Raw genomic sequence first — 26,218 nt, forward strand, 5'->3', positions numbered from 1 at the left:
AAGGCAGGTCCCTCAGCCAAAATCGAGGGGTTGAGGGTCCGTCAGCAGAAACTTCCCTCACTCACTTAATTCAGTGGAATTAAAAAATGGAGGCTGGGATTCCCCCGAGGGGAATTGCTTAGGGAAGTTAGCGAGTGGATGTTTAAAGTGAAATGGAACAAAGCCTCTGTCTGTGCAAGCTGCACGTTGCCAGCAGGAGTTTCGCTTACTATCCTCTTGAGAAAACAGGTGGTACTACAAGCATGAATTGCTTGGTCCGGGGACATGATTAATTGCATATTTTTTTTAACATATTATTTTTTGTATAATTAATTGCACAGAATTAACGTGTTATATCGAAAGCCCTAGTTTTAAAAGTTAAGGGGTGGTCACATTAGGCTTTGAGCATGCTAAATTAAAAGGATTTAATTAATAATACAGTAAATCAAAAATAGCAAAAAAGAGGTCAGTGTGTGATGTTTCCATATTGTATGGGCTGAAGTGCATTAACAGTTGTGCTAATGGAAAAGTTGTGTTAGACATTTATTGAAAATAGTGAGGAACGCTACAGAGGCCGTTCCCCTGCCGCTGTGAGTTGGGCAGATCATTCCAAGTGAAAGTGATTTTGCTCCTTTTTGCGTTGGTATTATACAAACTGTGCCCATTCACCAGTCAAAGACTCCTGTAGTTTTTACATTGCTTCTTAAGGAGTTTGGAACCAGAAACCAGTCCAGCGGAATTAGAATCATCATGGCAGCGCCCTGTGTTTGGTCAGGAAAACTGTGGATATGCAAGTGTCACTGCCTTGAACTCGATGAAGTGAGACAACGAGAGGTTTAATTTACGTCTTTTGGGCTCGTTGCAAACTAAATGCAATACATTCTGGACCATTTGCTGAAGTTTTATTGTGCATGCTTGAAGAGCATTGCAGTAGTCCAGTCTAGAGATGACAAGAGCCTGGACAAGGAGTTGCACAGCAAGCACAGATAGTCTGATCTTCCTGAAGTTATACAATCCAAATCTGCAAATTAAGTACAGTGTAAAAGAGGTCTAAAACTGTGACATAGCATCTAGACCTTTCTTACCATGTGTCTTAATTCCCAGCTCTCTCTTTAATCCTGTCTATCTACTGAAGGATTATAGAGTGTAGTTGGCTACTGACATCTTCTGTTTAATATTGGCAGCTGGTTGGCAAACCAGTAATGTGTCACTCAGCTGAACACATTTCAGATGTGCGTTGAAGCCTTCAGAAAAGATCGGCAGGGTCACTGAGGACAGATTTGAATTGGTCATAAGCGCATTCCCTAGAGATATCTGAGAAAGAGGAAGAGAGGAGGATTCTTGGAGATTACACAGTGTGGGAATTCTGTCATCTCAAAACAGGAAGAGGGTTGTAGGAATCTGACACACAGAAGACACAAAAGAGACTTTTTAAAACAAGAATTTAGTGCACAGACGTGCACAGACATCCCTTGTGTCAGAATTGGATCAATACTGAGCACAAGCAAGTAAAAACAGAGGCCTTTGTGTGTATATGATGTGTTTATGTGTGTTTCTGAGTCAGTGTGTATCATGGAAAAGCTTAGGCATTCATGCAACTGGTTGTCACAAACACACGCTCACAGAGTTCTGGCTCACCTCAGCAAATCCAACAGCAAAGCACTGACTCTGACAGGCTAATTCAGTGCTAAATGGAAAATAAATGGGAAGGCAGTCACAAGACATTAGTAATAATAGAGAGACAATAAGGTATGTGTTTGTACACACACACACACACACACACACACACACATACACATAAATCTTTTTAATGTTCTTTTTATTGTGGTCAATATACTATAAGGCCTTGTTAAGCAAACATGTAAGCATTTTTATTTTATTTTATTTTTTTGTCCAAAACTGCTAAATTATGACCCACTTTCACACATTTTTTTCCACTGTGAAAACTCTTTGCTACAGACACATTTATTGTACTGTATATTCGTCCTTTTGTTCAATGTACACAGACCGAGGTTTTGAATGACACACACAAAATTATATCACAGACTCATAAAATGACTACAAACAGAATGAGCTGAGTATTCAAATGCCTTGCCTTCCAGACTGCAATATAAGGGAAAGAGAAAGAGAGTGGTGGAGGCCAAATGATAAAAAATATGGAATTAGCTGGTCTTCTTGAAAAAGTACAGAGAGATGCTGATATACATAGAAAACAACAGCTGTCCAAGGACTAAACAGGCTAAATACTGAGAATAAACTCAATGACTCATACCCCCTTTCCCCTCCTGAAATAATTTTAGCATTATTGCAGAATAATTGGCCTCAGTAAAAATAATTACATTTTATACATATATATGTACATCAACTGCATATAAAAAAATGCTCTTATCAAAAAACAAATTAAATGTCTCATCTCATGGGAGAAACTTGAAAATGCTCAAAATACAACATTGCCATGTTCTATTATTATAAGTAACTTTGGGATTTTTTTTTTTTTTTTTTTTTTCATGTGTGCAAAAGATAAAGCTTTAGCTTAATTTAGTGTTGCTGATTTTGTGTTATTTTTTTTATTTTTTTTACCATTATAGTGATTAGTATTATCTTTGGTTAGGCACTTGAACCTTATTCTGTTTCAAGTTCTCTTTCAACAGTACAATGAAATTTCATTAAAACAAGTGTAATTGTAATGTGATGAGAGAATTTAATTAGCTGAAACCAGGTTTTTCTTATTTTGAAAAGAATCAGTTGGAAGTGTGATGCAATGACTCCATTTGATGGACATGCAATGTAAATAAAATTAAAGCTACATTATTAAGAACAATAAATAACTTCAACAGATTGAGCAAATGCTTCCAGTAAAGTATGCACTGAAAATAAAACAACTTTAGCACTTTAGCACCTTCTCTGCTGGCCTAACATGCCAAATAAATACATATTTTTCATCCTTTCATTCTCAGTCACCTTTTTGCCTATGTATTTTTAATCGCTTTCCACTCATTTGCAAATGAATGGGAAACTAAAGTCAGATTGTCAGATTCAAGCAACATTTAAATCGCAAATATTATTAGATATATTTTCCAGGTATTATAGACCTCCTTGGTAGATTTATATGAAAAATTATGATTTTTGAATGTCTGTTCGGGAAACGTTCATTTCACAGAACAGTCATGCTGCAGTTAAAATTAGGCTTGCTTGAGCATTAAGTGTCGTTTCAAGTTCTGGCTTTCGTGCGTGGACGTGTTTTTAAAATGTAACTGGTGGATTACATGTCTGTTTTGTTAGGGTTGTGGATACCAAGGATAAACAATGCTAAATGCAAATAATAAAAATGTAACTAATCATGTAATTGGCTTTTAAAGAGAGGAGTAAATGCCTCCCATATATTTTGTTGTTGTCCTCAAAGGCTGTGCATCCAATCAAACTCTATAGCAATTTGTGCAAATGGCTGTGCGTCCAATCAAACTCTACAGCAATTTGTGCAAATTCATCTTACACTTGATAGAAGCATTTCAAATTAGCTAGATGCCAACACTGAAGGGTTGCATGACATGACATAATTCTTAGTTGAAACTCTCAAAAGCAAACAGAACAATGCAAGTTCAAATAAATATAAATCAATTGTATGTTATCATGGACATTTTTGTTTAGTTTTGTTTACTATTGCTATACAATTCTGATACTTTGTTGGGTCGCCATTTGATGTCCAAAGTGAAATTGGGTCTAAAACTGAAACCAATTGGAAAACACTGCTTTTAAGGTTAGAGTTAGTCCATAGTAATTAGAAGTGGCTTGTTTTACGAACAAAGAATGTGAATGGGAAGCCCCTAAAACAGTAAATGTACAACCTTGCAAGTATTTGTGTGTGTGTGTGTGTGTGTGTGTGTGTGTGTGTGTGTGTGTGTGTGTGTGTGTGTGTGTTTCTTGAAGAATGTCCATGTGTCTTACTCACTTCACACCACCTGAGGTCAGTGCAACAACTGATTTCACACACAAGACAGAGAAGAGGCGAGAATGATGGCAATAAATTGTTCTGCAGCCAAATCATTTTGAAACTCTCAACAGCAATTTGATATCAGTATGTGATTTCAGGTGTTACACTGAAATCTGTGTTTACAATAAATGTTAGAATATCTGAAGAATTTTGCAATGACAGCTTTTTTTTCTTCTTCTTTGTTTTAGTTTTTAAGAGCAAACATTCCGACATATACAGATGAAAATTTTTATTGCTCAAAGGTTGCGCTTTTGTAGCTCAGGAGACTTAATGAGATTTCAGTTGTCTTTTAGTTAAGATTAAATTTTGTCTCACAGGTTTCTCCCATAATATACTTGCATACAGTAGGATGAACTGAGAATAGTTCAGATAATTTGGTCTTGGAAGTATCTAATAAGAAATATTTGTATTCGTATTGAAATATCTGACATTTGATTGCAGATTTTGGTATCTTGGCAAATCTGAGTACAGTTTGTGTTTGTTTAGATCTCTTTTGAAAGTCTATAGGCAATACATGGACTTTGTTGTTGTTTTTTTCTCAGGAGAAAAATCTTAGAAGCTGGAGACTTAAGCAGAAGTCTCCATTTGTTCCATTTAGTCTCATTGCTGTCTTGGAGAAACAATTTAGATATTAAAGAAATCTATTTTGTGTTTGTTCTTTCCCATATAAATCCACACTAATTAGCTGTATTTAAAAATACATTTGAAAAATCATTACATTTAGAGCACTATATCTTAACAAAACTTTGTAACACTTTATTTTGTCCTTTGTTAGACATATTACATATATTGACTATTGTAATAAGTAAATTTTGCATAATTACAAGCAACTAACCCTAAACCAAACCCTTACCATAACCCAAAACCTATAGAAAGTACATGTTGTTAATTAGTAATAATCAGTAAATATAGCTGCAAGCAGCAATACCAGGGTCAAGCCCATTATCGGCAACATGAGCAGCCAAAGAAGCATCATTACATGTTTTAATGCCTTATAATTTACAGTGAGCAGTTTTAGGGCTGGGCGATATGACGATATATGCCAGTGTTATAAATGATTACGTTATGTAAAATTTGCAGACATATCAGTGCCCCTTTCAGTGGGCAAGACCGCCTGAAGTTTGCAACATCTGAGAACGATGAATGACTATGAAAATACAGAGCAGGATGTGGTTGATGTTGAAGAGTTATTAAGAAAGCATTAAGCTGCAAAAGAGAGATCAATTTAGTCTTGCGTGCTGTCTGATCAAAGGAAGACGTGTGATTTCTGTTAATGTTTGCTATGTGATGAGCATTTGCAATATATTGGGTGCACACCTGAGCGGTCAAATGTATTTATGAACTTTAAGTGTTCATGTAAACATGGTTGATTTTGTCCTAAACGAGTGTAACAGTTTCCAAAAAGGATTCATGTGAATACAGTACAGAGAAGCATGATAAGTTTCAAGTCAAGATCCAATGAACGCTGTTATTATATAATTATTAGCTGTATACCAATCACAATAATCCATCAGTACTATGAATTGTTCTTTTTGGACAAGGTCTCTTTATGTAGCGTTGCATGGCTTGCGCTAGCTCCATGCGTTACTGTGCTAGTCTGACTGCAATCCAATCTCTGGACATCATCATTTTAGAGCGGCAGTTTCAAGTAGGGTTGCCACCCGTCCCATAAAGTACGGGATCGTCCTGTATTTAAAGATGAAATGATTTGTCCCATATTTAAACTGGTCCGATGGCGTCAAACCGTGAAATCATTCAAGATAATTAATTTAACCTTGATATTCGTTGGACATTGTGCCTTCAGTGGGTAAGGGACTGTCTGAAAAGTCCTCACACTGTGCTAAAATGTGCTAAAACTGTGGAGGATGTGGTAAGGGACCATCTGAAAACTTCAGCCAGCAGCACCAAAGTGGGTCCCAGTAGTTCATGGATGACTGGCATTCAAAATAAGTGGGTCGCAGTGGGAAAAAGGTTGAGAAACCCTGGTGTAACCCAAAACTTCATATAGGGAAACTGCAATAATATTGTGTTAATATTTTGATTGGATTTGAGTTAAATATTTATTTTTGTGACCAACTTTCTTTTTTTTTTTCAAACCATTTATTAGAGTGGATGTATATCCAAAAGTAAATAAGAAATGACAAATAATGTAGCTGAATCAGCACTGCCTGACTGCTACAGGCCAAAACATACATTCTCTTTAGCTATAGGTACTCTAAATTAGCACAGGAGACACACACCCACACATTTGCAAGACTATGTGCAGATTTAATGTGTGACTTTTTCCTGTTCTCTGGCCCTGATGTAAACTGATGTGTCATGAGTGACAGGATTGTGTGAGCTTCTGACCTAATTTCACTAATTGATTATTTTAGAAGGGAAAAAGAAGTTTACACATGAAAGCACAGAATGTCCGTATGCCTGTAGGTTGAAATGTGTAACTTGTGGAAGTGGTAACTTGTTTGTGCATAAAAACAACACTTCACACTGATTATAAACCAATCTAGACAAATTAGATTTAAGAAAGCTGAAACAACAACAAAAACACACACACAAACACACACAACACACTATGCTTTGGGATGGATTGCTAAATTTATCAACACCTGTTCCAGTCACATCTAATCAGTAGCACTCAATGGCCTTGTGCCTGTAATTAATGTGTGTGAGGCAGCCTAAAAATACAAATTCTGTCATTTGTCATTTTCTCACCCTCATGTCATTCCAAACCCGTATGACTTTCGTTCTTCTATGGAACACAAAAGGAGATTGTTCATGCTGCTCTTTTTCATACATTGGAAGCAAATGTGGTTTGGTGCCAAAAAAAAAAGCACCAAGTTTAAATAAGTGGAAGTGCGTTGCAGAGGAGAAAATGTTCAGTGTATAGCGACTTAAAATTTTGGTCTGTTTTTGATACAAAGCTATCATATGCTTTAGAACAGTGTTTCCCAACCACTGTGCCATGGCACACTAGTGTGCCGTGAAAGATTGTCAGGTGTGCCGTGGAAAATTATCAGATTCCACAAAATAAATAAATGCATGAAAAAAATAATAATTTCAGGGATTCAAACTCCTTACCTTTCTGAGAAATTCGCCATTTTGAAACCTTAAACGGTCACTTTTGTGATTGTGAAGAGTCAGTGATTAATGTGCAAAAGTGACTGATATTTATACACATTAAGGGTCTTTCACATGACTCGCGTAAGTGCTGCAGAATACATTGAAGTCTATGAAGTGACGTCACTCTACACCAAAGTGTTTTTCACACACACGTTTTTGCTTCACCAATAATGTCTTTGAGAGTACTAAGCAACAAGAAATATTCAAAAACTGTCCAAATTTGTGAAGAGACATTGAATGTCTCATAATTTCTTTTAATTAAATATTACCTTATCATTTACGAATATCAGAGAGCCCAGTTATTGATCTAATTTAAATTCACCAAGAAAACGCTTAGACCTAAACATGAATGAGTCCTTTTATTACTTTCTGCTATCAAAGCAACTGCAAGCTTTTTTCTCTCTTCCAAATACATGTTTTCACTGTTTATTGTGCACACCTCCCACTTTGTTACGTGGCAAACTCTTAAAATCGCCCCTCTGTGACGCTTTCTGCAACTCTTGTCATGTGGAGGGCAATGCGGCGCTTGACGCTGGTGTTGAACGGAGCGTTGACGCCTCGACTCAACTCATGTGAAATGCGATTTACAATGACGAAAGAACATTATTTAAATCAAAATTATTATTATTTGTCTATTATTGTGGTCTTTTCTGATAAAAGCCATGCTCAGCAGTTTCAATAGGCTACTGTAGGAAAATGATACCCTAGATCTGCTTTGTGTTTATAATTCTTATAATAAAGTCAGTAGATTTGTAGCCATGCTAGTTTTAATAAAGGAGAAGGTAAGGACGTTACTGAAACTCACATTTATTAGACTATTATTGTTGTCTTTTTGGATAAAAAATAATGCTCAGACTGAAGGAAGACTATAGATCTGCTTTGTTCTTTTAATGCTTAAACACTATAAAGTCTGTTGGTATAGATTTCGGTCATGAATGACTCAAAATTATTCACTGACTCACTCATAGCACATAAGACGCTTATTTGTCGCCACCTAGTGACATTTCCAGAAGGGGTCACTGAACTAATCAGTTAATAAAATTGAACAAATTTGTGAAACAGAAGCAAACCTCACCAAAATACTCTTTATTTTGGAACTAATTCTGCACAGTTGTAAACTTGAATAAACTTGAATCACTAAAATAGCTGGAATTGGTGCTTTTAGCTTATTCTTTAAATATTCTTTTATATACCAAGAAAAAATGTTCGTGGACCAGTGATTGTCTTACCTTTTTCACCCCTCATGAGTTTGCATCCCTGTAATTTGTTGTGGCATTGCAAGAACAAATCTACAAATTAGAAAATAAGCAAATTTGTTGTTTTTTCATTACCCATTTAGCGCTCTTGCCACCTGTGACCTCACACAGCATAGCCTACCTATGTGACTGTTTTTTTGTATAGCTGAATTTCAAACATTACAAGTAAACACGGTACTAAGACGGACAGAAAACATGGACAAGTTCTTGAAAAGGAAAAATATTTACGATGGTTAGCCTATGTGGGATAGTGGTGTGCCGTAGAATGTTTTCGCCGTAAAAAGTGTGCCGTGGCAGAAAAAAGGTTGGGAAATGCTGCTTTTGAAGACTTGGGATACAGCATGATTCATGTGCACTAATTTTATGGTGCTTTCTGCAATTTTTTGAAGATAAGTTTTGGACTGACTTCCAGGTGTGGATAGTCTCCACTCAGACATGTGCTGTCATCATACTGACAGCCAATAGAGAATGTGTTTTTTGTCCATTTTTTGTTTGTTCACAGCTGTCTTGTGTTAACAGCCTTGCTGTCTCTTCAGGGAATCATGTCCCTTTCCCATTTAGTAAATTTAATTATGTCTTTTTTTCCCCTGGGCATTATGACCTGACCCGACCTTCTGCTTACCAAAGAACTCTTCAGTTAACTGTATAATCAACAGAGATGGTTCCAACCCGATCTCATGAAAAGTCATACGTAATTTAAGAGTTGGCTATTTCCTATGGTCTCGCATGATGTTGTTCACATAAACTCGTACAAATTCATGGATGTCTAATGCGGAAGTAAGCGCGAGTTTCGCCCACGAGGCGTTAAGGACATACTTAATAATATTATGCCCTAACCCCTTATCTAAACTTAACCAATCAGTAGAGTGTGTAAACATGATAGGAAGCTGTTGTGTGTGACAGAAGCAAGTAATTGTCGCTTATTAGATGGAAATCATGTCCAGCGACATCACTGGTTGTAGTGAAAGTCGTAGGAATTCAAACGAATGCAGTCGCACGATATCATACGAATTAGTCAAATTTAGAAAAGTCGTACGAATCCTGACGATTTCACCGTGAGAGTGTGTTGGATGGTTCTTTAAATAACTTTTCATATGTGTTATGTTTAGCCTAGGTTTAACAATAATCACTTCAAAGTAATGAATAATGCCATGCTGAATGTATTTAACATAAATTAACTAAATCTTTGTATCCTCCAACTAACCATAGGCCTATCTTACAGGAATGTACACCTATTTATGGATATAAGTGGTTTCTTTAAAGCAGGACATTGATATTTACCAAAATGACCCTAGAAGTACCGTAATGATGCTCTCAGAGTACAAACTATAGCCTGTGTGCTTTCCAGGTTAGACCCTCTGTCATGACAGAGGCCTGTCAGCCAAATGACTTCTGTTCATGACCTGTACGCTCTCTTGAAATACTGCAGTGTAACTAAAACAAACTCTTAAAAAAAGGCCTTCAAGGTGTCTGAAAATGTGTGCTTTGGACAATGGATTGTATTCTGGTGAGCTCATTATTAACAGAGTCTTTCTCACTATCGCTCGCTCTGTCTGCTGTTTGCATGTGATAGACAAGCGTGTATTAAGGGTAAATACCAGAACAAGCTATGCAAGCCCTCTACACACTGCGCTGCTTTGTGTGGGGCTGTTTGCACAGGCCTGGTTCAGACACAGGGCAAGTGCCAGCCAGCATCATTCCTCTATGCTTGAGTAGCATTACAACTTCTGTCTCCCACTCACACTCATTCTCTTTCTCCTCTCTGATCTGGTTGTGTAGCTCTGGTTTAGTCCTTTACTCATTCTGCCATTGTGCACCATTGTGCATAGAAAGTGATTTTACAAGCCAGCGTATGAAAGACGTTAAGTAAAATAATGAAGATAATAAAAGTATACCATTCTAAACTTTAATTTTTCTTATTTGCTTTCTATGTTGGACATTAAAGGGATAGTTCACCCAAAACTGAAAATTCTGGCATCATTTTCTTATCCTCATGGACATTTTGTGGAATGTCCAAACTGTTCCTTTCCATACAATTAAAAGTAAACAATGAACAGTGGCTGACAAGCTCCAAAAAGTACATAAAATCACCATTAAAGTGGTCCATATGACTTATGCACTATATTCATAGTCTGTGTGAGGAACAGACCACAACCAAATTGCTATTTGTTGACAATCTTCCCTTGCGCATCAGTATGTAACGTCTTTGTAAATAAAGATGGCAAAGCTGGACCGATGCATCTTGAAGTGCCAAGTGTGTAAACACAAATGGGATTTGAGAGGGAAACTTTTCTGCAAATAACAACATTTCGGGTCTGCTTCTCCCACAAAGCTATGATATGGCTTTAGAAGACTTGAAATATAGCACATAAGTCGTATGGACTATTTTTATGGTACATTTTTGCCCTTTACTTAGTTTGTCATCTAGTGGTCACCTTTCTTGATTTGAAAAGAATAGCTGGGACATTCTGAAAAATAACTTATTTTGATTTCCATGGAAGGAAGAAAGAAAGTCATACGAGTTTGAAATGACATGCGGGTGAGTAAATGATGCAGAGTTTTTCTTTTTGATGAACTACTTGTTTAATATAGCTAATACTAAGACTAGAAAAAAAAAAAGAGAGACTAATGAAGTTTTGCCTCAGTTTGTATGGAAAAGTCCTGACTTCATCAAAGTCGGCGCCTGGTCCACAGTGACAAACAGTGCATCCGGAAAGTATTCACAGCGCTTCACTTTTTCCACATTTTGTTATGTTACAGCCTTATTCCAAAATGGATTAAATTCATTATTTTCCTCAAAATTCTACAAACAATACCCCATAGTGACAACATGAAAGTAGTTTGTTTGAAATCTTTGCAAATTTATTAAAAATAAAAAACGAAGAAAAAAAAAATCACATGTACATAAGTATCCACAGCCTTTGCTCAATACTTTGTTGCAGCACCTTTGGCACCAATTACAGCCTCAAGTCTTTTTGAGTATGATGCTACAAGCTTGGCACACCTATTTTTGGGCAGTTTCTCCCATTCTTCTCTGCAGGACCTCTCAAGCTCCATCAGGTTGGATGGGGAGCGTCGGTGCACAGCCATTTTCAGATCTCTCCAGAGATGTTCAATCGGGTTCAAGTCTGTACTCTGGCAGGGCCACTCAAGGACATTCACAGAGTTGTCCCAGAGCCACCCCTTTGTTATCTTGGCTGTGCGCTTAGGGTCGTTGTCCTGTTGGAAGACCCTTAGGGTCGTTGTCCTTCGCCCCAGTCTGAGGTCCAGAGCGCTCTGGAGCAGGTTTTCATCAAGGATGTCTCTGTACATTGCTGCATTCATCTTTCCCTCGATCCTGACTAGTCTCCCAGTTCCTGCCGCTGAAAAACATCCCCACAGCATGATGCTGCCACCACCATGCTTCATTGTAGGGATGGTATTGGCCAGGTGATGAGCGGTGCTGAATTTCCTCCAGACATGACGCTTGCCATTCAAGCCAAAGAGTTCAATCTTTGTTTCTCATGGTCTGAGAGTCCTTCAGGTGCCTTTTGGCAAACTCCAGGCAGGCTGTCGTGCCTTTTACTGAGGAGTGGCTTCCATCTGGCTACTCTACCATACAGGCCTGATTGGTGGAGTGCTGCAGAGATGGTTGTTCTTCTGGAAGGTTCTCCTCTCTTCACAGAGAAATGCTGGAGCTCTGTCAGAGTGACCATCGGGTTCTTGGTCACCTCCCTGACCAAGGCCCTTCTCCCCCGATCGCTCAGTTTGGCCAGGTGGCCAGCTCTAGGAAGAGTCCTGGTGGTTCCAAACTTCTTCCATTTATGGATGATGGAGGCCACTGTGCTCATTGGGACCTTCAATGCTGCACAAATTTTTCTGTACTCTTCCCCAGATCTGTACCTTGATACAATCCTGTCTTGGAGGTCTACAGACAATTCCTTGGACTTCATGGCTTGGTTTGTGCTCTGACATGCACTGTTAACTGTGGGACCTTATATAGACAGGTGTGTGCCTTTCCAAATCATGTCCAATCAACTGAATTTACCACAGGTGGACTCCAATCAAGTTGTAGAAACATCTCAAGGATGATCAGTGGAAACAGGATGCACCTGAGCTCAATTTTGAGTGTCATGGCAAAGGCTGTGAATACTTATGTACATGTGATTTTTTTTTTCTTTTTTTTTTTCTTTTTTTATTTTTAATAAATTTGTAAAGATTTCAAACAAACTTCTTTCACGTTGTCATTATGGGGTATTGTTTGTAGAATTTTGAGGAAAATAATGAATTTAATCCATTTTGGAATAAGGCTGTAACATAACAAAATGTGGAAAAGTGAAGCGCTGTAAATACTTTCCGGATGCGCTGTATGTTTTAAGAAATGTCATTGTGACAGTTTAGATTAATGCTAGAGTTGGTTTTAAGATTACTTTTCTTAGATGGAGTCTAATTAAACTGTTTTTCTCTTCTTAGAGCTCACGAGAGGAGAGAGAAAAAGAGAGGTCACGTTTGGACTCAATGGTTCTGTTAATAATGAAGCTGGATCAGTTGGACCAGGAGATTGAGAACGCTCTAAGCTCCACCCCCTCCCTCAATGGCACTCCCAACCTAAAAAGGCGCATCATTTTTGTGAGTGGCCCAGCAGCTTCAATTCAAATGACAACACACATATAATTAAATTCTAAATAAAATGTTTATGACTTGCAATGAAATAATGGATGCCAACTATTTTAGACCTCCATTAAAATTATTGGATATGTAAAATATAGGTCTTTATATGTGACATAAAAGGTTGATATGTGATTGTTTTTAAGGGAAGTTTAATTTTTTTTTCAAAAGGATATGGGTTTGGAAATGATGGATTCAGCAGAAAGTCTTTCAGCCTCCTCCCTGTCCTTAAACATCCCTCTTTATCGCTCCTCATCATCACTGTCTTCATCAGGACCCTCAGGAACCTCTGGGGCTAGACCAAAAAATGAGGTTAGCCAACCTCTGAATCATTAACATTTATAGTTTAACCAAAGACTGGAATTAACATGTTAGCGAATGGCTCTCCATTCATTTCCATGTTTTCTGGATTCATATAGTTTGAGTAATGTTGTACATGTTAGCTACATGGGGTTTATTCAGGCACATGCTATTACATCTTTAACTGACCACTCAAGAGTTTTTATTTTAATTTTTATCATTGACTGATCCATTGGAGGCATCATGATTTCTGACATCGACAAAAATGGCATGGTGGGTAAAGCTACGAAGTCTAAAAGATGGTTCTCGTTCATACCTTAAATAATAAATAAATAAATAAATAAAAACATTAAAATTGATTCCTGCAATGTGGAGCCATACATTCCATACAATAGATCTTTAAGTTAAAGGCCGTACAAATGTAAAATTTATACATGAAACGTTCCTCATGTAAAACATTCCAGAATACTTTTATTATTATTATTATTATTATTATTATTATTATTATTATTATTATTGTTGTGCATAGTCAGTCACATACCAATAACATATTGATAACAATTTAAGTCACTCAAGAGCAATGATAAGCAAGCAAATAATCAGGGCTGTATGCTTACTTTAGGTGTTCGCACTGGTGTTAGTGAACTAAAAAAAAATCATAAGCACAACTTTTAATTTATAAGCACACAGAGTATGCTCAAATGTTTTGTTATTGTTTTTTATTGCTATTGTATAAGATTCTTATACTCACCTCAGGATGCAAACTCACACATAATGCACAGTGTCTGCCTCTCTCACACACACCAAGACATGTGCATGCATCCGGGTATACAATCACGTGGAATGTTCCACAGTGTGTTTTAGCTGGTGAAAGTTGGCAGCAGTATAGGTTGTCATTACTATGTTCCAGTAGCTTTATCCACTCAGAGAGAGAGAGAGAGAGAGAGACTCCTCAGTAAAATTTCAAGTGGTTGCTGGCACTACGACTCCACTTTAATTTAGTGTTTACGTTGTCTTTCAGCAAACATGCATTTTCAAAATCTGTTTCATCTACAGTCTAACTAAATGAAGAACTTTAATGTGCATAAGAGATGATTGACATATTTGACCAATTCCATGGTTACAGGAAAGCATTATTGGTATGCAACGGTGCTCCTCAAACCAATAAAAAGCTAACCCTCTACCGTGACTTTAAACTGCAAACCATGTGTTAGTTATAGGTATTAGTATTAGTTAATAGTTTAAATATTAAAGGTGCACTCAGTCATTTTTTCCTCATTATATTTTTATTTATTTATTTACTTCTAAAGAGATGAATAGTATATATGTATAATAGTATGTATAAAATAAGAACACTATTTTATTCTACATGGAGATTGTCCCCTCATGGGGTAACCATGACATCCAGTAACTGAAAACTATTTCGTTTGAATGATGCTGCATCCATGTCAGGTGTCAGTGTAAGTCCAAGATGACATGCACAAAAAAATTCAGAGACATTTGTTATAACATTCTAATAAACATGTTATTCACTTAGTATCACAAATGTATTATTCATTTATAAAAATAAAAATTGAGTACAAATTAAATCCTCATTACTTCTGTAAATAATAATAATAATAAATATTTAAAATATGAATAAGAATCATATATATATAAGATAATATAATAATAAGCCTAAAATCAGACACTTTGAAAATCAGACACAGTTGGTAAATTCAATACAGATTTCTTTCTTATCTTAATTTGATCCTTTTTGTCTTATCTTTCAGTATGTTACCATCTTGACTAAGGTAATGGGGGGGTGGGGGGGGGGGATGAAGCTCAGTCAATGGTTGTATCCATTTAATCTTGATTAATGGGTCAACATTGCAGAGTGCTTAGAGAGAGATCAAGGAGACGAGAGATGGAGACAGTTAGATAGAGAGACAGAGAGATAGAGGATCATTAAAAGACTATAATGTATGGCAAATGGAATGCAAGTTTACATGTTTAAGCAAGTACCCACAGACATCATAGCATGGAGCATGTGTGACATCAAACAGAAGCATGGATATAGTCAATCCTGTTTACAGAAGTAACCACTGTTTACACTGACACTTATTGAATGTCTGCGACCATTTGTGTGTGTGTGTGTGTGTGTGTGTGTGTGTGTGTGTGTGTGTGTGTGTATAAGCGAGTGCCCAATCGCACACCTTTCTGTTTGTTCCTGCCATTCCTCACAGGATTACATAAGTGTACCAGGTAAACATGGAAAGATTAGTCCTTTTGATACACACACACACACACACACTTGCATACACACATTGAGATACAAAAAGCCTACTAGCATGAATGCAGCATTTGCACGCAAACCGCTTTGGTGTTGTTAAGGTATGTTATACACTGATGGAGAACTGCAATCTAAGAGGCCACGGCTACCCTTCGCTGCTAATGTATGTACGCTAACAGTGATAGTGAATGACCAAAATGAAGTTGCAATGTATATTCATACTTTGTGTTTTGCTTTCCTTATATATGTTGAAATAATAGTTTAACACATCAGAAATATCAAAGCAAAGGCATACTTGGTACTTGGATGGTATTCGCTGTGTACATGCCACCTATTCATCATTCTTCAAGAGCAGAGAGAAAGTGACAGAATGTTAATGACAGAAAGTTAAATAGATGTGGAGAGAAAGACAGAGAAGCTGTGTTAATCACAAATGGATGAGGACATTCGACTCATAGGGGCTCGTTTGAAGTGGATTGCCTCTGAATACATTGTGTTAGTCACCTTCCATTGCATGTGATGCTACTAATTTAGCTGAATTAACCAATAATGTGACAGTGGTTTAACCATTCTGTTTTCAAAGTAGTGTATGTACAATTATTTCAAGTAGCAGTGTGGCATGACAAAATTCTTCATCACTGTTTTTCATGACAAGTAGTAATAATTAGTACAAGGTGGTGACATTGTAAAAACTCGTACAAGTTGGTTTGTATAAAAAACATACATCTTTTACTCCCATAGAGAAAAATTGACTACCAACAAACAGCCTAAATCTAACCATAAAGTCTAACCCTAAAGTCTTACACAAACCCTAAACCTAACCATCAATTTAATAGGAAAATAACTTTTGTTAACCATGGAAGAAAGAAAACACCAGGGTTCTGAAATGTATTACAGTTTATAATAAATATCAGGTTATTAATACATTTTTTCACTGACATTTCCTTTATTAAAATAAAGTGTTGTATAGAAGGCTATAAAACTGTGTGAATAAAAGACATACCTTTTCATATGGGCCAAGTCATACAATATCTTGAAATTTCACAATCTCATATGAATTATTACTAACTGTTTTTATTAGTTGTCATGAGACTGTTGCATGGATTATGTGATGTACACAGGCTTACAATTGGAATAGTGAGGCAGTAATCATTGTACTCACTCTCAAGTGTTAGTAAGTTTGATATATACATTTAGATTTTCTTTGTTTAGACTTTTTTGCTTTGTTGATGATTCATAGATTTATTCATTTATCAGTCAGAACATTTAACATGAACAGTTATAATAAAGGTAAAGCAGGTTTTGTATATCTGACACAATGCGTGATTAAATATTTGAAGGAAGGACGCTAGCTGAGGAACTGATAAATATAAATCGCGCATCACTTCTGTCTTTCGAAGTATATGATTAACTTATATGCTGGACGAAGCTGAGCTATAATCGGATTTTTGTTTTTTAGATGGCATATGACAGTATGCTCTTCATTTAAAGCTGAAAAACAATATAACTATGGAATGTTTTTTTAAATTTATTTATTTTATGCCTGTTAATGAGTGAAAGTAGCCTTGAAAGCGAAAGAGACTGAATGACCAAAACCGAATGTTTTCAGAAAAGGATATGGAAAATTCAACTTCTTTTCTGAAATGTTCAAGGTCGGGTGTGCTGTATCAGACTTTCTAAGAGCCCAAAACAAGGACTTGTCACTATATCTCTCTCCTTTTCAGAGAAAATAACTTGGAAAGGAAAGAAAGCAGACTTGATCCATAAATGGAATGATATCATTGATTTGACTCATCACAAAGGCCTGTGTGGCCTTTTGGTTTATGTAAGAGGATTGAAAAGAAAGAGATAGTTGTGTTTTTGGGATGCCAACAGTCATGGAAAACTTCTGAGCTGCCTTATAAATATGTCTTCATTCAGTATGCGGGTATTTATCACTTTGTAGGGACCAAATGTCCCCATAAGGATAGTAAAACCCGACATTTGTGACTTTGTGGGGACATTTTGTCGGTCCCCATGAGGAAAACAGCTTATAAATCACACTAAACTATGTTTTTTTGAAAATGTAAAAATACAGAAAGTTTTCTGTGAGGGTTAGGTTTAGGGGTAGGGTTAGGGTTAGGGTTAGGGGATAGAATCTATAGTTTGTACAGTATAAAAACCATTATGTCTATGGAAAGTCCCCGTAAAACATGGAAACCAGTGTGTGTACATGAAAAACACACCTTTCTCATTTTTTTTCCACAGAGTCTGATGAGAGTATTCACAGCAGTCAGTGACTAATAACATTTATTTATCTCAGTGGAGCTCCCTATCACCAGTCTAAACATGATTCATACAGTACATCTGTGGTGCGTTGTCTTTACGTGTGTGTGTGTGTGTGTGTGTGTGTGTGTGTGTGGGCAGGTTTAAATGGTTTACGAGGACTTTGTTTTAGGTTACAAACTGGTAATTGAAAGGGTATTATGCTATAAATGTGGTTTATGAGGACATTTCTAGTGTCCCCATAATTCAAATCGCTTAAAAAACATACTAAATTATGTTTTTTGGAAAATGTAAAAATGAGGGTTAGGTTTAGGGGTAGGATTAGGGTTAGGGGACAGAATCTATAGTTCGTACAGTATAAAAATCATTATGTCTATGGAGAGTCCTCGTAAACCACAAATACCAACATGTGTGTGTGTGTGTGTGTGTGTGTATGTGTGTGTGTGTGTGTGTGTGTGTGTGTGTGTGTGTGTGGTGTCTCTCTCCCCTCACATGAGCCAAATACCTGAATGCTTCGGCCCACTTTCATCCCTTAACTCAAGCCTGTCAGGAGCACAAGATTTTTAGTGTATTTGGCTAGCAGCGTGGTGTTGATAGCTCATTGGCCCAGCATCGGCAGAGCTCAGTATATTTGTCTGAGGCCCCTGATGTCTCCATTTAAGAACCTAGAATCTGTCTAAAGGGGGTTTCATCCTTCAAAACTGCCATCATATTTTTATATCAAACAGAGGACGGCGGCCAAAGGGAAGCACAGTCATTTGTTGACTATAAATTTAAAGGTGCAAAATGCCATTCGTTGATGTGCATGTCAGGGTCTTCTGTGTATGAATGCATCGATAACTATAAATCATGTAAATCATAAATAAATATGTAAATACGCACAGGTAAAAGAGTAGTGGAAACAGGTGTTATGTACAGCTGACACATGTGTAAAGTGATTCTGGGTACAGTTAAATGTATAAGGATAGAAAAGAGAAAGAGATTTGTTCAAATAGAAAATGGCATTCTCTGTCCACATAACTAGGAATGCACCAATAACGATATTGGTATCAGTATTGGATCTGATACTGTGCTCAGCTACTCATACTCATTAAAGGGATAGTTCACCCAAAAATGAAAATGTAGTCATTATTTACTCACCCTCACCCTAAAGCTTTTCTAAGTTATTATCAAGAACAGAATATGTTAATTTAGGCAATATTTAGAATATTCATATTATTTAGAATACAAAAGGCTGACAAACAAATGGGAGAGGACATACTAAAGAATGTGGACAAAATAACATGTTTATTAAATTAAATAATATTTCATGTAATAATAACAAAAAATAAGAAGATTCAGTTGTTGCATATCCATGGTGGACTGTAATCTGGTCACATTTATTTTAATAAACTGCTCTCTCAGATTATCCTTTGGGATAGACAGAGGTCAAATTAAGTTCCCCCAAAACTACACTATTACGTTTTACAATGTAGTTTTACACATGGGATAGATTATATTTAATATAATTTCAGATAAAAGTGGTAGCTAACATGCCCAAGCTAGTAGCTACGTAACTGTAATTTGGTAACCTAGATAACCATATACTAGCCAAGAGAACCAAAAACTAATATAGACCAAACTAAGAGAGCTAGCCAGATAGTTAGCTAGCTAGTAAGCCTATTGGCAGTGTACAAACTAAAAAATATATTTTATTAAGATTAAATAAAAATAGTTAAGTTAACAAAAGAGCTGCTTTCATGTGGTCATAGTGTGTTATTCATTTCCTTTCTTAAAAAAATAAAATAAATAAAAAATAAAACTATTCCCTTCTCCTCTTCCTCTTGTTTTTATTAGCAGTTTGATCTGTGATCTAGTCAGCCAATCAAAATTTACCACCTCATCTCTGATTGGCTGAAATTCTGGCACATTATAATGCTGTAAACGTATTGAGCAAGCAAGCAGTGAAAGCTTTGAAGGCACGCAGGAGAGAGCGAGTGAGATTTTGCACACGCAAAAAACAGTGGAGTTACATCATTTTCAGAAATATGTGCAAATTCACATTCAAAGAACTTTTATTCAAGTGCAAAATAGATTATTGTTTGCTCAAAATTAATTAATCTTTGCAAGAAGATACATTGTTTCTTCGAGTTCACACGCATACAAAATACCTTCTAATGCACTCAAAATATCATCTTGCGTGCGCAGAACATTTTTGTGTGTTCAAAATAAAATCTTGCGAGCTCAAAATATAATTTTGCGCACGCAGAATTGTGGCACATATATAACTCCATACTTTTGCCGCCACCTTGTTGACATTTTACCTGGAAACTGAAGCTCACACGTGCCTGTATGTTCAAAAACAGTTGCAGCTTCGGTCACTAAGTGGCAGTGATTTGAATTTTAGTAAGTTTTTAGATTAAACACTCTGCCAGTTTCATATGAAAATGTATCATTGATTTTTATCTTTTTCTTGTGTCTCTTTTTCAGACACACACACACACACACACACACACACACACACACACACGTTGGTGCAGCTATCATTATGAGGACTCTCCATAGACATAATGATTTTTATACTGTACAAACTATAGATTCTATCCCCTAACCCTAACCCTACCCCTAAACCTAACCCTCACAAAAATCTTTCTGCATTTTTACATTTTAATTAAAACATTGTTTAGTATGTTTTTTAAGCGATTTAAATTATGGGGACACTAGAAATGTCCTCATCAACCACATTTAAAGCATAATACGCTTGTAATTACCAGTTTGTAACCTAAAAAAAAAGTCCTCGTAAACTACTTAACCTGCCCACACACACACACACACACACACACACACACACACACACTACTGTGCCCAGCAGAGTAATTGGCCCTCTCCTCTTGTCCCTCTGCATGGCACCCTAATCCTGCTCGATAGGTTAGCCTCATTTCTTGTTTCCCCAAAGTGCTATCTACTTAATTCAGTGTCCCCCATCGTTATTGGAGCCTGGATTATGCTGGATTACAGGGGTTAGCATCCTGAATCTCTTTCTCTAATCCACAGAGTCAATTAGGGCCGGAAAAAGGGGAAAATACCAACCATTGTGAGGGTATGTGACTTTTGATGGGAATGTGTATCACTCTAAGAGTAAGATACTCTCCAGAAATGAGAGGTAGTTCCTCATTTTGCCTAGATATCTTGCCTAGACCAGGGGTTCTTAAACATTTTTGGCCCAGGACCCAAATTAGAAATTTTGTGTTTACCAGGGACCCACTCTTATAACTAAAACAATTGTGATATAGACAGACTCTTACAGAAATCATTATTATTCTTTCACAGACTCAAAAATTAAACATTTAAACATGCACACAAACGTGCACCCTCAAACTGTATAAATAAAGAAATAATTATGTTGATATTGATAAAGTCAATTGCATCCATTTTGAACTGGAAAGCATCATATTTTGTAAACCTTACAAACATGTACCATGACAACCATAGTTCTGCCAAACAATACCATAGTTTCTACAGGTATTGTTAATAAAAAAATAAAAAAAATAAATTAAAAAAGATAAACAAACCTGTTGGGAACTTTTAGTCAGGAAAAGACATTTTCCTTTTCCAGTTTGAAAGTGATACCATATGAATTTCAAATTTTATAGTAATAATAATTGCATTAGCCTAACTATGGTATTTTGGCAGAAAATATTGGTTGCCATGGTAAAAGGTTCATACATTTGTGAATAATAGTTACCACAGAACAGATATGATCAATACATTAGTGTCAAGCTGACCATTATTTGTCATACTGAACTGATGTCTTTCTATTTATTAAGGATTGGACTGTGAAAAAACTGCATGACACACAATAGTACAGAGCGATTGTTTGTAAGCAACTTACTTATGCCACTTTGATTGACAGTACTTGCATATTTCTGCTTATCTTCACATCAATTCTTAACTATTTTTCTGACTTGAAATTTTTGTCTTGTTCCGGCTTTCTCTCAACCTCGGGTGCTGCGTGAGGACATGTCATCTTATTAAGAGCGACTCAAAACTTTGAACTTGCCTACATAACGCTTTGTTGGCGCTCCTCTCACTTTCTGATATTTTGTCATCTTTCTGTTTGGCAAGTGTGCACAGTAACAGTGGTGTGTCGTGATGTCAAGTGGAGTGACCTGTTGGCCGCATCACCTCCCCACCTGATCACGCCTCTGCCTCGCTTGATATCGCGATGTGAGTCTATCAAATTATTGTGGAAAACAGCCAAAAAACAGTCACGGCCAGCACAACAGCATGAAAGAGTTCACTGAACAGAGCGCATTTGCTGTTAACAATTTCCACTACTTTTACTAAGGAAATAATTAAACGTCACGACTCAACATGTTTGGCTATGCGACCCAATTTAGAAACACTGGCCTAGACCAACTGATGATGATATAACCCAGAGAAGTCTGTCCTTCATTGTCCTTGCATCCTTCGTCCTTCGAATTGGAACACTGTGTTGTTGTAATTAGTACTTTTAGTACCCTCATTGTTCATTTCATTACTTTTATATCCTGTGGGTCCCTAACCATCACATTGTTCAGACCATAACACTTACCATCATATTACCATATTTGTTTTAGACACAAGAGCTTGGTAATGGTACAATGGTAATACCATTTTTCCTTAACATTTTACCATGGTAACTCCGCAGTTTTGGACACTGCCATGATGGTAATACCATGTCATTGGGTCCCTCGCGTTACCATTATATTTGGGGGTACATGGCAGTGAAAAGTTTGAAAACTCCTGGGTTAGTGGCCTGGATATATGGATGTTAGTACACCATATTGAATTGTATGCTACTCTGACAAAGGTCCATTTAATTTTCAGGTTTTTTGTGTGCATGTTCAGATATTCATTAAAATGACTGGCCCATTTCCTTATGCAACTGGTTGTTATTAGGTTGGGATGTCTCTGGAAATGTAGCTTGCAATGTCAACAGTGATCACTGAGACAGGGATACAGTTTACACCATGTAACATGCCTTGGGGGACCACTTACATCACTTCCTGCCAAAACAGCTCACATAAAACACATGGAGGTTATTATGAGGTGAAAAGCAGTTTTCTCTCTGTGGAGCAGAACGTTCTTGAAAGAAAGAAAAAAAGAGAAGGGTCGTTTTTTCCCCACATTTCTCGGCACATGTGCTGAAATGTCATCATTAGTTGTGGAAAATGTTTGAGGTTCGGATGGTGTAGATAGAATCTGTGTGTGTCTACCCAATCTATAAAACTGCATATTTTTACAGTATGTTCAGTATAAACACATTAAATAAATACGATCGCTCTCTGAGACCTGAAACGGACGCTAAAAGCATCTGATTTGTGTGTACAAGCCCATAATATGCATACACGCCTCTTGATCGCTACATTTATCTTTCAGAAACACATTTGTATTGCCAAAAGAAGGTGCAGTAAGAATGGTTCTTTGTTGAAGGTGACACAGATGCTCACAGAAGCACACTCACACACACCTTGCCCACTCAGACTTTGGGTGGGCCAGTCTGACCCCTACCAGCTCCACATTCTTAAGCAGACTAGGAGTAAATTCTGCACTTCAACCTGCGCAGCTTACACACACACACACACACACACATATACACACACACACACACACACACACACACACACACACACACACACACGCACACACAAACACTTTGCTTTGGGGTTTTGAAAAATAGTAAAACAGCACTAGTAAAAGTGATCCTTGCCTTAGCTGCACCACTAATTAAATTTAAAAAATAATACTAAATTTTCCAGGCCACAATGCATCACAAACATCAATAAAAAAGGTTGTTTTGGTACATTTTGGCATCATTATGTATGAACTTCTCATCGCATTCTGTCCTTTTGCCAGTGTTTTGTGTTAGTTGGCACTGAGTTGGTGAGTTGGACAGATTGAGGTATTGGATTTGTAATTTATAATATATGTATCACATTTTTGACCACAGATATTCCCAGTATTTTAAGTGGACACTGATTATCAATGAGTATCTGCATAAGGCTGCCCTGCACTAACTGGTTTAAAGTGTTTCGGCTTGCTGTTTATCCAGTCTTTCTCACTAACTCACTCACTCACTCACTCACTCAAACTTACACACACTCACACACACTAAATGAGTAATTAAGTGCTCTACACTGCTGTGTTTTTCGTTGGACACCTGATACGACCTCTGATCCCTAATGCCGTGACAACCTGTGCCCAGGGACCTTACAGGCCTAACAATGTGACCCAATCCTGCCCTAAAATTACTGGAGACACTCACTTGCACACACACTCGCATACTCACATACTTAAACACACACACACACACACACACATGCTGAAAAAACCTCTCACTCTCATTACTGAAATGTAACATATGACATGTGTTCTTGGGTGGTCCACTGCTGCCCAGCAAGTGTGACAGATTTACCATTGCTTAGAATTACCAAATTATAACCAATTCCTCTCAGTCCACACTCAGTTTTAAGTAGGTAGAATTTTAAATACATTTTCTGAAGAAAATGAGAATGCTTGCCTGTGCATAACTCCCCACAATGATGATAAGGTGTGGTAGGATTATGGCCAGGGCATTGCTGTGCAGTTGCTTGGTGTTCTGAGATGTTTTTAACATGTTGCTATATGGTTGCTAAGGTGTTATACGATGTTATTGGTGGTTGCTAACTGGTCCAAAGTCCAAAGAACTCAAGTCTCTATTATATACTGGTCCCTAGATATGGCTCAGGTCCCTCCTTCAGTATAAATCTATGTTTTTTTTATTTTTATTTTATTTTTTATTTTTATTTACCGCTTAAAATGTAATAGCACACCTATCCTCACATGATCCCAAGTGATTTAAGGCAACATTAATGCATGACCTACTAAGTGTAATACTTAAGGTCAGAGGGTTGTTGAAATCCCTAACCTTAAGTATGAACAATAGTAATAGTGATACTTGCCGTAGCAAGCACCATATGATCCTCTTGATTTTCTTTCTATTTCTCCATTCATTCTCAGTCCTTTTCTTTTTCTAACACTAAATTGTTGTCATTTTCTTCTTTCTTATTTTCTCTTCTTTTGTTTTGAGCCCATTTTTTACTTCTTCCCACTTGTATAGTGGTGGGTGGTGTGTTTGGAATAGCACATGATAACAGTTCTGTGACTCAAATGTAGTTATTTTGAGTATGCCAGAAGCTCTCATAAGTATTAATAGTATTTAACTGTTGGTGGCCTTGAGATGTTTCTGTGAATTTAAGAAAACAACAGACCTACACACAAAGGAATGAAGACTGTGTTACTGTGGTGGACACAGTCATGCTTCAGTAATATGGTTAACTCGCTACTGCATCAAATTTCATAGTATTTGTGGACTGCTAATTCAGAATTCGGGATAACTGCTGCCCTGTATTCTGAGTCAAGGGGCCTGGGTCTTGATTTTGACTTTTTAATGTCAATTGAGGTATATTTTAAGCAATAGTTTAGAATCATGTTGGTGTTGGCATGCATATATGTGTGAGTAAGAGTGTGTGCAGAAGATTTACTGGTGATAACTCACAGTGTTCCAACATGGGGCTTTTTTTTTTTTTTGCTGTTTGCTGACTTTGCTAAGGTAATTATTTAGATGTAAATCTGAGAACCACCAGTGTTGTCTGTGTTGTGTGTTGTCTGTGTGTTTTCCCTTGCATAGACAGATTGGGTGCAAGACAACGTTTTATTCATACATCACTGGCAGCACCATCAACAAGGAGTGGAATGTAATGGGTGGATTTGTCCTCAGCTATGGAGATATGGAGCTGTAGGGAAGATTATGTTTTAAGAAGGCAAAAAATCTTCAGTCTGAATTCAGTCTTTCTGATGCTATTAAAGAAATATTCTGGGTTCAATACAAGTTAAGCTCAATCAAAAGTATTTGTGGCATAATGTTAAAAGGTTATTTTAATTTGTCCCTCCTTTTCTTTAATTTAAAAAAAAAAAAGAAAAAGAAAAAATCTGGGTTACAGTGAGGTGGTTACAATGGAATACATTTTTTAAGAAAAGAAGAGACTAGTCGAAATTATTTTTTGTGGCAATCAACTTTATGCCACAAATGCTGTAGATTGTTGTATTAACAGCTGCAAGAGTTTTGGCACTGGGCCTATTTTTGCAGCATTGCACGCTGAACTCAATGCCCTATAAACCCTTTTATTGACCCAGACTTTTGCAGTATATGCTTTTATAAAGCAAAAGAAAATAATGGAATTAACTAATCACCCATTGTTTAAAAAAAAAAAAAAAAAAAACATGTCTGTTGGGCAAGTTCCACACACTTTGTATTCTGCAAATCTGATTCAACCTATATAAAATGTACAATCAAGTTTCTAATGATTCACCCACTACTGATAACCA

At 36.9% G+C, this 26,218-nt stretch overlaps 1 protein-coding gene across 1 annotated transcript in view; it reads left to right on the forward strand.

Moving 5' to 3' along the window:
* LOC127444116 (rho GTPase-activating protein 7-like) overlaps positions 1-26,218 on the forward strand; it is a 165,493-nt gene that overhangs the window by 22,997 nt on the left and 116,278 nt on the right. Inside the window, exons 3-4 of the mRNA XM_051703316.1 lie at positions 12,799-12,954; positions 13,165-13,305. Coding sequence (XP_051559276.1) covers positions 12,799-12,954; positions 13,165-13,305 — 297 coding nt within the window. The remainder of the gene's footprint in view (positions 1-12,798; positions 12,955-13,164; positions 13,306-26,218) is intronic.

This window comes from Myxocyprinus asiaticus, chromosome 7 (assembly GCF_019703515.2).
Source record: "Myxocyprinus asiaticus isolate MX2 ecotype Aquarium Trade chromosome 7, UBuf_Myxa_2, whole genome shotgun sequence".
NCBI lineage: Eukaryota > Metazoa > Chordata > Actinopteri > Cypriniformes > Catostomidae > Myxocyprinus > Myxocyprinus asiaticus.